Source organism: Carcharhinus amblyrhynchos, chromosome 11, assembly GCF_965287045.1.
Source record: "Carcharhinus amblyrhynchos chromosome 11, sCarAmb.v2.hapA, whole genome shotgun sequence".
In the NCBI taxonomy this organism is placed as follows: domain Eukaryota; kingdom Metazoa; phylum Chordata; class Chondrichthyes; order Carcharhiniformes; family Carcharhinidae; genus Carcharhinus; species Carcharhinus amblyrhynchos.
This window is the reverse complement of record NC_137334.1, coordinates 79,982,582-79,999,895: the sequence shown is the minus strand read 5'-3', so window position 1 is coordinate 79,999,895 and position 17,314 is coordinate 79,982,582. Positions and strand designations below refer to the sequence as shown.

Sequence of the window (17,314 nt, the reverse complement as noted above, 5' to 3'; positions counted from 1 at the left end):
CAGTCCTCCTGTTAAAGTCAATGAACTTTTAAATGGCTCACAGAATTCTATAGCCCTGACCCTGCCGTGACGGTGTAGTAAAATTCCACTCATTCTTTGTGGAGAAACATTTCCAAATTTGATCAATCGACATTGACCGTTTGAAATCATTGGCCCACTGGAACGATTCTGCCTCCACGTCCAAGGATTCCTCGGTGTGCTTCCCGGACACACTGGGGGTGGCGGGAATGGCGGTGGCTGAGAGGGTGGAATACCAGGGCAAGGGGAATTCCATCATGGCTCTGAAAGGGAGGGGAATTGGTGAGAGCAGAAGTATGTGAAATAGATCGGATGTGGCTGAAGGACCCTGTCAAATACGGCCAGCTGGGATTCCTCTGCTGGGGAGAAAGAAAGCATAATGGAAACTTGTTCTGCTCTTAGTATTTGGGAACCAATGCCAAGAACCTAAAAGCTACCAGCTCTGCAAGCTTTCTATTCTTGTTGTGCAAGAGGCACAGTGGCACAGTGCTGTGCCGCTGCACAGTGCCAGGGACCCGGGTTCAATTCTGGCCATGGATCACTGTCTGTGTGGAGTTTGCACATTCTCCCCACGTCTGCGTGGGTTTCCTCTGGGTGCTCCGGTTTCTTCCCACACTTCAAAGATGTGCAGGTTAGATGGATTGGCCATACCCAATTGTTCCTTAGTGTAAGGTGGACTAGGGGTTACAGGAATCAGGCGAGCAGAGGTGTGGGCCTGGGTAAGATTCTGAGTCGGTGCAGACTTGATGGGCTGAATGGCCTCCTTCTGCACTGTAGGGATTCTATGATATTTGATCATGAAGAGCATTGGTTTACCAATGGAGTTCACTGATCTGAGCTCTGGAAGGCCCAGCATTTTAATGGTCTGTAGTTCAGCCCTGATCAGCTGAGCCATCCTCTCATTTCCTGCATTTATTACATTGAGTCTTCCTGCACAAAATTGAGGGTTCAGCCCAGAGATGGATTTAAATTGTTAAGGAGGAGATATCAGATAAGAAGTCTGTATTTAATGTTGATAAGGACTGAATAAAATGCATCCAAGGATAATGAGGGATGCAGGGGCTAGAAACTACAGGGGTACTGGCTGTTATTTTTCATTCCTTCTTAGATTCAGGGTAGGTACCAGAGGATTGGTGAGTTACAAACATTAGACCCTTGTTCAAAAAAGGGTGCATGGATAAGCCTAACAAGCCAGACAGTTTAACCTGGTTTCTTAGGAATCTTATCAAACTGATTGTTCCAGCCAAAACTAAAAGCCAATTAAGCAAATGCAAGTTGATTGAGAAGAGCCAGCACAGATTTCTTGAGGGTAAATCATGTTTAACTAACTTGCTTCAGTTTTTTGATGAGTTAACAGTGACGGTAGATGAGGTTAATGTGGTGTGCATTGACTTCCAAAGGCATTTGTTGAAGTGCGATACAACAGACTTGTGAGCAATGTTAGAGCCCATGGAATAAAGGGGACAGTAGCAATGTGAGTGACAGGAAGCAAGACTGAGGGAAGGTTTATAGAGAAATTCCCCAGAGTTCGATGTTAAGATCCCTGCTTTTGCTGATATGTATTAATGACTCAGACTTCAATATACGTGGCACAATTTCAACATTTGTGGATGACATGAAACTTGGAGGTACTATGAGCTGTGAGGAGGGTGGTGTTAAACTTCAAAAGGACAGAAACAGTTGACAGATTGGTGGACAAGTCATAGAGGTCTACAGCACAGAAACGGCAAGTGACAGATGAAATTTAAAACAGAGAAAGGTGAAGTGATTGATTTTGCTAGGAAGAAGAGGGAGAGTCAGGAACCTGATATTTTCGTTGTATTCTCTGCCCCTGCCTGCCATGGACCGTGTAGCTGTTTAGGATGGAAAATTCTACACTTTACCCATATGTTATTGAAAACTCATGGTACCACATCCTGTGTGGATATCTTTCTCCACTGGCTAAATGTTGTAAAGTTATGACACAGATCTGACGTATCTGTCCTTGGCATGTAACACAACATCACATAACAATCATTATAAAACACACACTTGGCCAGTGCCACATTCTGGATCAGTTCTGAGTGCCTGAGACATTCTTCACAATACTCTTTCTCTTTTTGGTCATGGGTTTTATGTTTCTTCCAGGAAAGTGTCTGGCTATCTTTTTTTTATTCAGTGATAGGGGCGTGGACTAAGCCAGCATTTATTGCCCATCCCTGGTTACCCTTAAGAAGGTGATGGTGAGTTGCCTTCTTGGAACGCTGCAGTCCATGTGCTGTAGTTGACCCACAATGCCCCTTATTGGGGGGGGGGGGTGCTGCGGAGGGAGTGTGGGGAAGGGATGTGGTGTTGATGGGAAATGTGGGGAGTGCATGATGTTCCGGTCATCATTGTGTGGGACCAGTTGGTTACTTGTTGCCTGTCAAATCTTGTTCCTTGGCCCAGGTGAAAAGCAAATACGCACTTTCAATAAATGGTAGTGAGAAATGAAGGTGCTCAGATGTAGTTTTTTCATCTGCATTTGTGTGAGTCAGAGGAAGCACTTCTGAATCCAAATCAAAATATGCTATTTATATCCCACTCTGTCAAATCATATACTGTACATAAAAATTCATTCACACCATCTCAAACGCAGGATGTGAATGATTGGGAGTTTACACATTTCTTTTGACATGTTTCGCCTCCCTCCCAACTGCTAGTCGCCTGCTTCTGTTGGTTAGTCCTGCTACCAATTTCCAATAGCAGTCAGGTTAAACTCCCTACTTCCCCCAACAACGCTGAATTAATTACATTCTGAGACACTTATACTACAAGGAGCTTGCCGGAGACTGTTTAACAGTCTAGACCCTTGCTCTGACTCTGACTATTGATATGAACCCAACGAAGACCAACAAACCCTACTGAGCAACCCCCCACTGAAAATCCAACAGACAAGATTTCATCTTTTTACAGCTTCTACTGTAATGATCAAACCAAAATTGACATGAATTAAACGGGAAATAACAGGAAAATCATGGTCAATGTCAATTGTATTTCACCCTTTAAATAAGCAGATACAACAAAGATTGATCACGCAGGTTTATCAGGCAACTCACGCGAACCAATGTGGCTCCAATCTCAGCCACAAAGTCCTTTAGAAACTCTAATCTTCTTTAGGTAGAAATTTAGCTCCTTTCCTTCAAGAGTAGCAGAAGTGACAAAATGGATAGTAAGAACAAAACGAAGAACAGTACAGCACAGGAACAGGGCCTTTGGCCCTCCAAACCTGCGCCAATCATGTTGTCCTATCTAGACCAACCACCTGTATCCCTCTATACCCCGCCTGCCCATGTGTCTATCCAGATAAGTTTAACTGTTGCCAACATGTCTGTCTCAACCACATCACTTGGCAGTGCATTCCAGGCCCCCAGCCTCTGAGTAGAAATCTTCCCCCGCACATCTCCACTGAACCTTTCTCCCCTCACCTTGAACGTGTGCCCCCATGTAATTGTCATTTCTGCCCTGGGAGAAAGCTTCCAACTGTTCACCCTATCTATTCCCCTCATAAATTTATAAACTTCTTTCAGGTCGCCCCCCCCTCAGCCTCCGTGTTTCCAGGAGAACAATCCTAGTTTATTCAATCTGTCCTCATAGCTAATATCCTCCATGCCAGGCAACATGCTGGTAAACCTGAAGCTGGATAATAAGCAAAGAAACTTGCAATGGATATAAAAATCAATACAGCTTAGGAAAGGGTGGGTGCAGCCTTTGCTAGCAGGGCTTCTGGACCATTCCAGGGTGAGGGAAAAGAGGAAATGGGGAGGGGGAGGAAGAGGGTGAGGGAAGGAAGGAGACATCTGGGACATCATGGCTGTGGTAGGTTATCTATGGGAAGTTCACTGGGTCCTGGTTCCTCTGAAAATATATCCCACAGCACAGCTGCTGCACAATCCTCCACCTTTCCATCCCTCCATCCTGGATCATCATGGTGCAAGGTCACATGGCACCAGGTTATAGTCTAACAGGTTTATTTCAAAACACAAGCCTTTAGAGTGCTGCTCCTTCATGCGTGGATCATCTCAACAACAATCCTGGAACAAAATAGATCACAGTGCGGCCATTCCAAACAACTTTAATTGATCCGGACTGACACCAAGCTGACCCTACCCGGCAGAGATTTCTTAGTCATTTTGCTGATGATCGAATGATCCCAAGAACCGACTCGAGTTGCACAAAGAGATTAGAGAAGTTGGGATTGCTTCTCTCTGAGAAAGTTAATATGAGACTGAGCTATTCAAAACCATGAGAGATTTTGATAGAGCGAGTAGGGAAATATTTTTTCCTTTGTTAAACAGTTGCTAGCAAGCTACTTGTAGTATAAGTGTCTCAGAATGTAATTAATTCAGCATTGTTGGGGGAAGTAGGGAGTTTAACCTGACTGCTATTAGGGTAGGTAACCACAGGTCGGAGATTTTAAATCATTATTGAAAGAGGGGAGGAAATGAGGAGAAATCTCTTGACATAGAGGAGTGATACAATTGGGTACACACTGTGTGAAAGGATGGTGGAATCAGGTGTCTTTTGAAGAGGCCTAACTTTTTGGATCAAGTGATATGGGACTAAATTTGATAGGTCTTTCAGAGTGCCGGCACAGCTGTGTTGGGCTGAAAGACCTCAATCCCTCTATGTTACAAGATTCTTTGGTTCTGTGGCACCTTTCTGTTTAATGGATGCTGAATTAAGCAAGATTTCATGACTAATTGAACTTCAATATTTTCATACTTTTGTGCATGTTGATGTGAGTAATGCACATATCATGCAATAATTAGGTGAGATCACGCAATTTAATGTTTGCCGACTCCAAAAATTTATATGTCAAAGCTGAGTCATCCTTACTCTGGAGAAAAAAGCCAGAGAGACAGATCCTTTCGTGAATCTACTTTGCAATGCAAACAACTCTTTCTTAACACTGTTAGGAACATCTGCATAAAGCAGTTGAGGTGTAATTGGGCTGTAGTTTGAAGAGGATTGGGGCAAAAATAGAATATTGGTGAAACTGTGCAAGTAGCCAGGTTTAGGCACTGATTTAAACAATCCTTCAATTAAAAATACAGCATTAAAACTTATAATAATTTCACTTGTGCAATGGTAATTTATGTGTTGCAAGTTTTGCTGCAGATTTTCTACACAGCGTAAATACTTTCCCTCCCTGTATTTTGTTAGTGATGTACATCTCTGAGTAGCTCAGACCCACCCTGCGGAGTTGTTAGTCTCAGTGCCAGAGAAGCACTGGATCACAGTCTAAATTTATTTCTCATCTCATTGCCTGGGAGGGAACATGCTGCTTGGTGTCAAAAGATCTTGCAAAGAGAGTTCATAGAGTCCCTGCAGTGCAGAATAGGCCATTTAGCCCATTGAGCTTGCATCAACTCTCTGACAGAGTATTTTACCCAGGCCCTCTTCCCCCACCTTAATCCTCCTGACCTACACATCTTGAGACACTAAGGGCCATTTTACCATGGCCAAGCCACCTAACCTGCACATCTTTAGGGTGTGGGAGCACTCTGGAGCAACCGGAGGAAAACCACACCAGCAAGGGGAGAACATGCCATCTCCACACAGATAGTCACCCAAGGCGGGAATTGAACCCGGGACCCTTGAGCTGTGAGGCAGCAGTGCTAACCATTGTATCACTATGCTGCCCGTATCTGTATCATCGGAGTGTAGGAAATGTAGCAGCCAATTTGCACACAGACAACTCCCACAGATAACAATGTGATAACAACCAGATAATCTGTTTCAGTGATTGTTGGTTGAAGGATAAATATTTCCCAAGACACTGGGGTAAAATTCTCCTCCTCACAATCCCGTGCCCCTGAAAACAAGCCTCATCAAACATTTTCCCCCCATTGCTTTATGCAAATGTCAATACATTGTTAATTGTGGGCTACTACCTAGAAAAAAGAAAAGAAATTATATTGGTCTCTGATTTGTCATTTCAAACCTGACCTATTTAAAGCTTATTATAAGTACAGTCCGGAAATGTTTTATGATTCTGCAGCTCTGCATCATTAACTCAGACCATTGAACTCACAGAATTTTTTTTTAGTTCCAACAGGAAAATGCATTTTATGTAGAAAAAGAACTCTCTCAGTATTTTTATTTTACTATTCGTTCTCCAGATGTGAGCGTCACTGACAAAGCTCACGTTTATTGTCCATTCCTTGCTGGCCTGAAGTAGGGTGGAGGAGGGAGGCAGGGGAGGGGGGGTTGACAGGTTGGCTTCTTGGACGACCACTTGTAGTTTGGGGCAAGTAATGTGGGGGCACGGTGGGGCAGTGGTTAGCACTGCTGCCTCACAGTGCCGGGGACATGGGCTCAATTCCTGGCTTGGATCATTACCTGTGCGGGACCTGCACATTCTCCCTGTGTCTGTACGGGTTGGCTCCGATTTCTTCCCACGGTCTGAATGACGTGCTGGTTAGGTTCATTGGCCCTGCTAAATTCTTCCTGAATAGACTGGGCTTGTACTCGTTCGAGTTTAGAAGGATGAGGGGGGATCTCATTGAGACATATAAGATGATGAAAGGGATGGATAGGGTAGAGGTGGAGAGGTTCTTCCCGCTCAGAAAGGACAGCAGGACTAGAGGGCACAGCCTCAAGATAAGGGGGGTGCAGTTTAGAACAGAGTTGAGGAGGAACTTCTTCACTCAAAGGGTGGTGAATCTCTGGAATTCTCTGCCCGTTGAAATGGTGGAGGCTACCTCGCTAACTATATTTAAGACGCGGGTAGATAGGTTTTTGGTAGGCAAAGGGATTAAGTGTTATGGGGAGAAAGCGGGAAAGTGGAACTGAGCCACTTCAGATCAGCCATGATCTTATTGAATGGCGGGGCAGGCTCGAAGGGCTAGATGGCCTACTCCTGCTCCTATTTCTCATGTTCTTATGTTCTTATGTTATGTACCCGAACAGGAGCTGGAGTGTGGCGACGAGGGGATTTTTCACAATAACTTTGTTGCAGTGTTAATGTAAGCTGGCTTGTGACATTAATAAATAAACTTTAATGTAATGGTTTGTGAGGATGTTTTAGAGAGCAGGCAGGAGTCACCCACAATGGTATCCAAGCGCCACATTTGCCAGATTGTTTCAGGCTGATAGGTTCTCTTCTGTAAAGGACTTGGACCAATTGGGTTTTAACAACGGCCTGATGGCGTCATGAGCACTTTTTCCGCATTAATGCTTCACTGACAAACTATAGCTGCACAGGCAAGGTAGGGGTCCTTACAGCATGCTTAAGTGAACTTTGATGAATGATTGCATTGCTGTCAACTCTAACTTCTAATTTCTGACTGGTGCTTCCTCAGATGGTTAGTCACTGGCAAGCAGTCGAGGTTCAACTATTTATAAATCTGTCTGCTTCGGGTGATTGTTTTTGTAATGGAAAGCCTTAGCTCAATTTCCGGCACTTCAATTCAACGAGTGGATGTTTAAGGTGGCACAGTGGTTAGCACTGCCGCCAAGAACCTGGGTCACTGCACATTGGGTTTCCTCCGGGGGCTCCGGTTTCCTCCCACAGTCTGAAGGACGTGCTGGTCAGGTGCATTGGCCATGCTAAATTCTCCCTCAGTGTACACGAACAGGCGACTGGGGCATTTTCACAGTAACTTCATTGCAGTGAAACTGTAAGCCTACCTGTGAGACTAATAAATAAACAAACAAAAACTTTTGCCAAATCCGAAATCAGACTGGGTGTGCGACAAATGATACAGTTGTGTCTTGAAATTTGCATTGATGCCGGTGAGAATCCTTATCAAAAACAACTGAATCATCATGATTAAAGCAAAATACTGCAGATGCTGGAATCCAAAATAAACACAGAAAAATGCTGGAAAATCTCAGTCTTGATGACTCTTCGGAGTCATGAGATCTCGAAACATTAACTCTATTTTCTCACTGATTTTGCCTACTGATTTTTCTTACTGATGTTGCCAAACCTGCTGAGTTTTTCTGCTCTGTTTCTATACTGATTCATCACCATCCTTTGCCCAGTGGAGATATGGTGGAGTTATCACTCTGCTTTTCTGAGCACTCTCACCATACTGGTAGAAGTTAGAAATTGCTATTAATTCTATAATGATTGCTCTCATCTGATCACAGAGTAGAACATAGAACATAGAACATAGAACATTACAGCGCAGAACAGGCCCTTCGGCCCATGATGTTGCGCCGACCAGTTAAAAAAACAATGACCCACTAACCTAAACCAATCCCTTTTCGTCCATAAACCTATCCACGGATCTCTTAAACGCCCCCAAACTAGGCGCATTTACAACCGCAGCAGGCAGGGCATTCCAATCCCTCACCACCCTCTGGGTAAAGAACCTACCCCTGACATCCGTCCTATAACTACCCCCCCTTAATTTAAAGCCATGCCCCCTCGTGCTAGCTTTCTCCATCCGAGGAAAAAGGCTATCACTGTCCACCCTATCTAAACCTCTTATCATCTTATATGTTTCAATAAGATCCCCTCTTAGCTGCCTTCTTTCCAGCGAAAACAACCCCAAATCCCTCAGTCTCTCCTCATAGGACCTCCCCTCCATACCAGGCAACATCCTGGTAAACCTCCTCTGCACCCTCTCCAAAGCCTCCACATCCTTCCTGTAATGTGGGGACCAGAACTGCACACAGTACTCCAAGTGCGGCCGCACCAGAGTTGTGTACAGTTGCAACATGACGCTGCGACTCCTAAATTCAATCCCCCTACCAATAAACGCCAAGACACCGTATGCCTTCTTAACCACCCTATCTACTTGATTCCCAACTTTCAGGGATCTATGTACACGTACACCTAGATCCCTCTGTTCATCCACACTATTCAAAGTCCTCCCGTTAGCCCTATACTCAACACATCTGTTATTCCTACCAAAGTGAATTACCTCACACTTCTCCGCATTAAACGCCATCCGCCACCTCTCGGCCCAGCTCTGCAACCTGTCCAAGTCTTCCTGCCAACTATGACACCCTTCCTCACAATCTACCACACCTCCGACTTTGGTGTCATCAGCAAATTTACTAATCCACCCAACTATACCCTCATCCAGATCATTAATAAAAATTACAAACAGCAGTGGCCCCAAAACAGATCCCTGAGGCACACCACTCGTAACCGAACTCCATGACGAATATTTACCATCAACCACCACCCTCTGTCTCCTATCTGCTAGCCAATTCCTGATCCAATTTCCCAGATTACCCTCAATCCCATACATCTGCATTTTCTGCAGAAGCCTACCATGGTGAACCTTATCAAACGCCTTACTAAAATCCATGTATACCACGTCAACTGCCTTACCCCTATCCACCTCTTTGGTCACTTTTTCAAAAAACTCAATAAGGTTAGTAAGGCACGACCTACCTGCTACAAAATGGTACAGAACAGAAGGAGAACATTCTGCCCATTGAGTCTGTGCGAGTTCTTTCAGAGAGCAATCCAGTTAGTCCCATTCCTCGGCCTTTTCCCCATGTACCTGCAACTTTTTAAAGGATATGTTATTAACTCACTCCGACTTAACACCATTGCTGGTGTATACCATCAATTATTTCATTCTAGTTGAGAACTCCCATATGTTATTGAGGGAGACAGCTCAATAATATCAAATTTGTATTCTGATTCCAATTTATCGAAAGCTTTTTGAGCTTTAGGCCAGTGAGTCCATTTTGTGAATTTCTTGACAATAACTTTCTAACGGATAATTTTGCTAACAATAAGTCAGTACCAAAATGGTGACACTACACACCTCGAGTGCTTAATTATTGGAGACCTATTTAAGAGTGATGTGATCGCAAGCACTTGGGAGGTGATGGCCCAGTGATGTTATCGCTAGACTACTAATCCAGACACTTAGCTAATGTTCCGGGGGCCCGGATTCAAATCCCACCATGGCAGATGGTGGAATTTTAATTCACTAAAAAGTGTCTGGAATTAAGAATTTGCTGATGACTATGAAACCATTCTCGATTGTCTGAAAAACCTATCAGGTTCACGAATGTGCTTTAGGGAAGGAAATCTGCCGTCCTTAGCTGTTCTAGCCTTCATTGATTCCAGAGCCACAGCAATGTGGTTGACCCTTAACCTCCCTTGGGTAATAAGGATGGGCAATAAATGCTGGCCAGCCAGAGATGCCCATGCCCCACCAATGATCAAAAAAAAACTTAGAAATGTAGCACCTGTTTTTTTTGAGTGAGCTACATAAAACTAAGATACATTTTTTTAACCAAATTGAATGAGCATTGCTGTGAATGGATGATACTAGATAGGGCTGTTACATGATGCAGATACTTGCATATATTCTGATAATTGACTGTGCTCATGATGTAAAGCCATGGGCACATTATAAGGGTTTTAAACTTGTTTGCAATGTGAATGGAATAGTGAGCAACATTCTTCAGAAAATGCTGGAAAATCTCAGCAGGTCTGATAGCATCTGTGGAGAGAGAATAAAATAATCAACGTAACTCTCTCTATCCCTTTCTCCTTCATGTGTCTGGATAACATAAATGGCATCCATGCCATTCGCCTTGGCCACTCTATGTAGTAGCTCTGAGGAAGGGTCATCCAGACTTCAAATGTTGACTCTATTCTCCCTCGATGAGGAGATGCCAGCATTGGACTGAGGTAAACACAGTAAGAAGTCTCACAACACCAGGTTAAAGTCCAACAGGTTTATTTGGTAGCAACCTTGTTGGACTGGGGTAAACACAGTAAGAAGTCTCACAACACCAGCAAACAAATGGGTTTGCTAGCAAATAAACCTGTTGGACTTTAACCTGGTGTTGTGAGACTTCTTACTCTATTCTCTCTCCATAGATGCTGTCAGACCTGCTGAGATTTTCCAACATTTCCTGTTTTTCTTTCAGATTCCACCATCCACAGCATTGTGCTTTTGTTTGTTATAGTAACAACTCTTCACTATTTTACTCACTTAATTCCCTTAATTCTTTTCATTAGGAAATCCAGTGGGAACTCTTCATCCAGCCTCGGTGACATGGTGTCTGGTACGTGGCGTTCTCCCTCCCCTTCTGCAGGTGAATTTGTTCTTGCTATTTAAATCACACCTGGAGTATCCGACTTGCAATTGCTCAACTGATTTTAACTCTGTAGGTATTTTAGGGTATTCCGAGAATACCTGATCACTGTGTGCATTGCATGGCAGAGTAAGTAGCGCATTACAGAGTTCAGAAAGCGCCATAAGCCACAAGAGTGAAACTCGAGTGGTTTATCAGTGCTTTCTGAACCCGAAGAACTCTTGTATGTATGTATGTATGTACATATAATGAGTTTCTTACTGCTTTACTGATACAAGGATGCTATTCAGTACAGGAAATGTGACTGAAAGTAAATCCAGTCCAAAGTGGATGCCAAGCTTGTTTGATTCAAACTGCAATGTCATTGCATTCTCTGTCTTGTTTTTCTGCCTGTTGAGAGCCATATCATTGAGGTTGCTACAGAAAAAAAGCACAGCCCAAATATATGTCTGTATAATACGAAAACCTTCTGTGCACAGTTTCTGCAATATAATTAATAGCAATTATTATGCAACCAATTTTCTTTGAGATCATGCACATTTTGACAACTGGAATGACCTTTTAGAATTGAATATTGAATCAACCTGAATTTGGATACCGTGATTCTTACACCATTTGTTCCTAAAAAAATGTTTTTTTTTCTCATTGCAGCAAAGCAGAAGCAAAAAGTGGTGAGTGTGTTTTCCATTCTGTTGTTTACATGGTCTTCATCATGACTGGTAGGCTGTGTCTGGCTATCAGTATCAGCAGGGTTCTCTCACTTACTCCTTTGTAATAATGAGAACTGAGTGTGTTTTCCGCAGCCTTCAATTGGGGTTGAATGGAGTTTGGTCAAATTTCCACACACCTGTCTCAGATTTTTTTTAAAAAAACCTTTGAATTTCTTTTGATGCATTTTTGTTTTGCCCTCCGGATATTATTGAGATGTTCATTAACAAAGGCTGAATCACAGTGATTGGAATGCAGATTAACAGTGGCACAGTGGTTAGCACTGCTGCCTCACAGCGCTAGGGACCTGGGTTCGATTCCCAGTTTGGGTTGCTCTCTGTGTGGCATTTGCACGTTCTCCCTGTGTCTGCGTGAGTTTCCTCCCACAATCTGAAAGATGTGCTGGTTAGGTGCATTGACCCGAACAGGTGCCGGTTTGTGGCGACTAGGGAACTTTCACAGTAACTTCATTGCAGTGTTAATGTAAGCCTTACTTGTGACTAATAATAAATAAACTTTAACAAGGGCTGACATAGTCATGGCCAGTCATCTGGCAGTATTGAGGGAATATAAGCACTGATTTGAAAACTTGGGGGGAATTGGGGGCCAAGGCAGTCAAAGAATTGTCCTAGGTGGGGTGGCACAATGGTTAGCAATGCTGCCTCACAGTGCCTGGAACCCAGGTTCGATTCTGGACTTGGGTCACTAACTGTGTGGAGCTTACATGTTCTCCTCGTGTCTGCACGGGTTTCCTCGGTGCTCCGGGTCCCTCTCACTATCCACAGTTGTGCAGGTTAGGTTGATTGGCTATGCTAAATTTCTTCATGGGATCAGGGGGACTAGCAGAATAAATACATGGGATTACGAAGATAGGGCCTGGGTGGGGTTATTGTCGGTGCAGGCTCAATGGGCTGAATGGCCTTCTATAGGGCTTCAATAGGCTTGGGCGACTTATATTCCCAGGCCTTACCTGCATGGTCTCAGTGAGGCTCCTGCTCAAATTCGGTGGGAAGTAGCATAATTTTTTTTAAGTTTATGCATTAGTGTCACAAGGAGGCTTACGTTAACACTGTAATGAAGTTACTGTGAAAATCCCCTAGGCGCCATGCTTCAGCGCCTGTTCAGGTACACTGAGGGAGAATTTAGAGTCCCCTATTGCTACTGCTCACTTGTTCATCGCTGACTCTGTTAGTGGATAATGGCAGAATTGGAAGCCATCTTGCCTTTAAAGAAGGATTTCAGATGCACTTCTTGTCTGTTTGGAAGAGCAGGTTAAAATTGGAAGCTGCGGGAAGACAGCGCGATCTCGGTGGCTATGTCCTGTGGACAAATGTAACATTGTACCTAGCTCCTCTCTGCCCCGGGTTAACAGTGCTCTCCTCAAATTACTGCAGCAATGTTGGTTTTGTATCAGATTTTACGGCTTTATGGAGTAATATATTATGATCCACTAAGTTGCTATTAAAAGAACGAAATAAAGTGAGACACCAATGTGTGAATGACTAATCTAATGCCAAATATTCCTGGACTAGTACATAAGTTACTACACTCTGAAACTCGGGTGCAGTTAAGGTCATTGTTTTAACAGTCAACAGAGTCTCTGAAGATTAAATTAGGGATAAAATGCCACAAATTCAAATCACATAACCAGCAGTGATGGAATTAACATTACTATGAATACCAAATGTTGTTGAGTATTGTGGTCTGCAGTTGTACATCTCAGTCATGTCAATGCTGCGTTAATGTTAATTGAACAACTTCAGTTTTTGCTTCCTTGACTGCAAGTACATGGAAAGAGAGTGTTACAATTTTGGATTTTTATAGAATAATTTCTCGCAACCCTCTCACAGTAGTGAAGGAAATTGAAAAGGTAATTAGGATAATTTTTCACTTCTGCGGCATAGGGCTAGAAATTGGATAGTCTATTTTTTTGGTTATGGATCACAATTTGTGAACTTGCTGTACCCGTTTAGGTCAAAGTAGGCAACACGCAAACTTCATGTACTCAGCTCCTCACTTGCTGGTGCACCTCTGGTGTGCTCTGCCTCATAATGCTGACAACGGGCTCTGGACAAGGAAGAGATGCCAGCAGAGTTGTTTTCAGACCACATGGTATGGCCATCCTGCTCTTCTTAAAGGCAGGCTGCATTTCAAATCTGCACAGAAAGGTTCTTGCAAAGTGAACACCTGGACTGACAGATGGATCCATAGTTATGGATGGGTTGTTACATTCATACTGAGTGAAACATTAGTGTTGCAGATGAGTCATTGAAATGGTGCCATGAACCCTCAAGGACCAGTCTCCACAGAGAGGGTGAGAAGGCAGCCAGAAAAGTTAACTCCTGGCATCAGAACCTGAGAACTTGCCTGCAATGTTGAAAGAAACCTGATGACCAACACATGCCAGTCTTCACATGACATCTCATACCACCACCCCACCAGCCTCTCACTCTGCTCAATTCACCACACCCATATCACTCACACAGCGGCACACCCTGGCATTCAGGACTCAAGCCTAATATCCCAATACTTCACCTCACCCTCACACGCCTATGAATTCAGCAGATCTTATGCCCATCTCTCACTGCCTCCCAACACCTCCAGCTATTCACCTGATGCAGGCACATCATCCAAACGCAGTTCGACACCACTACTGACATTCTGCCCTCTGTCTTACAGGACAAGGTGGCTTACAATGGAAGGGAGCAGAGCAGAATTGGTGGAAGACAAGGACACCTGCGTCTCTTGAACTACACAGAAGTAATGGTGTCGGCTGCGACAGAACCCATGGTTCAATGTCAGTGAAAGCATTGTGGTGGACAGTAGCTTCCCACCTTACCGCCACTCTCAGCACAACCTCATCTTGCTATTTAGCATCATGTCCAAGTTACTGATACTGTGACTATGGACCTCTTACTTCTCAGCCCACTCCACTTCCCTCATACCAAACTCCCCCTTCTGAGTTGCAATTTCAGATACCAATTTCTGCTGCCTATCCAGCTATAGGTAACGAGAGAGCAGCTACACAGCACAAATGAAGAGATCCCCTCATTTGATCTGATGCTTGCAGCTACCAGCTCAGATATTGGCACTGAAAGTACCTTGGGGTACCTGCGTTGACCTGGAGAGAATGGTGGCACAGTGGTTAGCACGGCTGCCTCACACTCCAGGGACCCACATCTGATTCCCAGCTTGGATCACTCTCTTTGTGGAGTTCCCCCATTCTCCCTGTGTCTGCGTGGGTTTCCTCTGGTGCACTGGTTTCCTCCCACAGTCTGAAAGACACGCTGGTTAGGTGCATTGGCCATGCTAAATTCTCCCTCAGTGTACCCGCGTGCCGGAGTGTGGTGACTAGGGGATTTTCACAGTAACTTTATTGCAGTGTTAATGTAAATCTACTTGTGGCTACTAAATAAACTTTAAACTTTAAGGATGGTTAAAATTTGGCTCACCAGTGGACGAGTTCTGCTATAAAGGGCTTCGATGAGGATGTTTCTGGGGCAGCATAGAGGAGAGCACTGAGTGGACATGCAAACTGAGATGTCTCGTACATTGGCTGACCTGCTGTCACTGTCAAGGAGCACGAGAATCCCACTGCAAGTAAGTGGAGGGCATCACACAGATCTTGCCCTTTCCACAGTTTCTGCTCGAGCTCCAAGCCATGCTGCAGATTCAGATGCAGATCAGAACTCCCAGTCACCTGACGAAGGGACAGCCTATTCCGAAAGCTTGCGGCATTTGCTACAAATAAACTTGTTGGACTTTAAGCTGGTGTTGTGGGATTTCTTTCTATTTTACCCCAGTCCAATGCCAGCATCTCCACATGCAGACTCAGAGGCACAGCTGCCCTCCTCGACCTCCCAATACATGTTGCTGCCCTTTATCTGGTGCAGTCTTTAAGTGCTTAAGTCACTTATTCTTCTAACTCCTTGTGAAGATGAGTCATCAGTCTCTGACAAATTCAGGGACTCAGCAATACACCTTCAAAACACTTTTGACTACTCACAGACACTTTGCAATGAAAATGGTTAGAAGCAATTACATTACCAGCAATGTGGCTCAGTGGGAAACTCTAATGAGTTCAAGTCTCACTCCAAGAATAGGTGGCCACAGAAAGCGTAGCCATAACACAGCCAAACATGTTGATTATCAATCTGCAAATCCTTCTAATACGCAGGTAGGAAAAGCAAGAGAGTTTCATGGTCAGTCAGATGAAGCAAAATTGTTTCTCTCAGGAGGTCTTGACTCTTTGGAACTTTCTTCTTGAAAAGGTGGTGGACCTGAATATTTTTAAGGCAGAGGTGGATAGTTTCTTGGAAAGCAAGGGAGGATGGTTGGAGATAGCAGGATGCAGATTTAAAGTTAGTATCAGAGCAGTCACAATCTTATTAAATGGTGGAATAGGCTCGAGGGGCTGAATGGCCTACTCCTGCTCCTTTTTGTGTTCGATGTGGAGTGGCACTGCTCAAACTTCAGACCACCAGTAACCCCTTTTCAGGAAAAACAAGCAACAAACAGGTGCAATTGTGTGCTTTGTCTGCCTTATATCTCTGGAAGAGTGATGAAGAATCAGGATACTTGATCCTTTAATTAATACCATTGTGAAGTTCTTGCAGCTTCAGGCTTGTATTTCTCCTGGACCACACAATGCAGATGCTGGACATACTTTGGCCAAATTTGGTATCATGGGTTTGCTTTAACTGTGTTCAGCTGTGTGATGTGAGGACCCCTCTTGCCACCCCCACACAAGCTGACACTGGGTCATCTGTTCTGCAGTTAAAAGACACTCTACACTATTAAATTTTGCACTTAATACCATAAGATTTATACTGAGGCAGCCGATAGCAATGCACAAAAAAGACATGTTCACGCACAGTGGCTTGTGAAGGTGTGGAAGGAACGTTCTTCAGAAGGCCGTTGATGCAGAATCAGTTGAGGTGCTTTACAGGGAGAGGGATGTAAGAGTTAGGGAGAGAGGACAGCAAATTGGATTCAAAGGATTAAAGAGCTGCAGTGGAGTGGAGGACCGACTCCTGTTTTGACATTTCTCGTTCCCACAAGTGGATTTGGTCTTGCTTGATCTGAAAGTTGTTATTTTTTTTCTGTAATCAGCACTTTCACAGCTGCACACCCAGATGGTTAATTGCCCATTCTGTGTTTTGACAAATTTGTTTTTTTTTAAATAGCAAATTGCAGAAGGCGGGGGTGGGGGTTGGGGGTAGGGGTGGGGGTGGGGGTGGAACTATAATTTCTCAGTGCGGATTTCTAACGGGTGAGGCTCCACATTGGGAGCGCACACTTCGATCATCAGCCCTCCAGACTCTTCACGGTGCTCACTTTAGGAATGGCAGTCGCTGCACTTGGCAAGACAGATTATGATAACTAATACACTTGCAGATTAAATGCATGTCACACAAAAGTTTAGCAAATATTCAGCAATGATATTCCCAGAACTGCAGCACGTTTCTGTTCCTGTCCAATCAATCTTTTTCGAGTCCAGTTTCAAGCAAGCTTAACAATGTTGATATTCATTTATCAATAT

The 17,314-nt window shown here is 44.0% G+C and overlaps 1 protein-coding gene across 3 annotated transcripts in view; it reads left to right on the top strand.

Annotated features, from left to right (window-relative positions):
* cacnb4a (calcium channel, voltage-dependent, beta 4a subunit) overlaps window positions 1-17,314 on the top strand; it is a 233,842-nt gene that overhangs the window by 162,201 nt on the left and 54,327 nt on the right. For all 3 annotated transcript variants that reach the window (XM_080198299.1, XM_080198301.1, XM_080198302.1), the window contains exons 5-6: window positions 10,988-11,034; window positions 11,716-11,735. In XM_080198299.1, coding sequence (XP_080054425.1) covers window positions 10,988-11,034; window positions 11,716-11,735 — 67 coding nt within the window. The remainder of the gene's footprint in view (window positions 1-10,987; window positions 11,035-11,715; window positions 11,736-17,314) is intronic.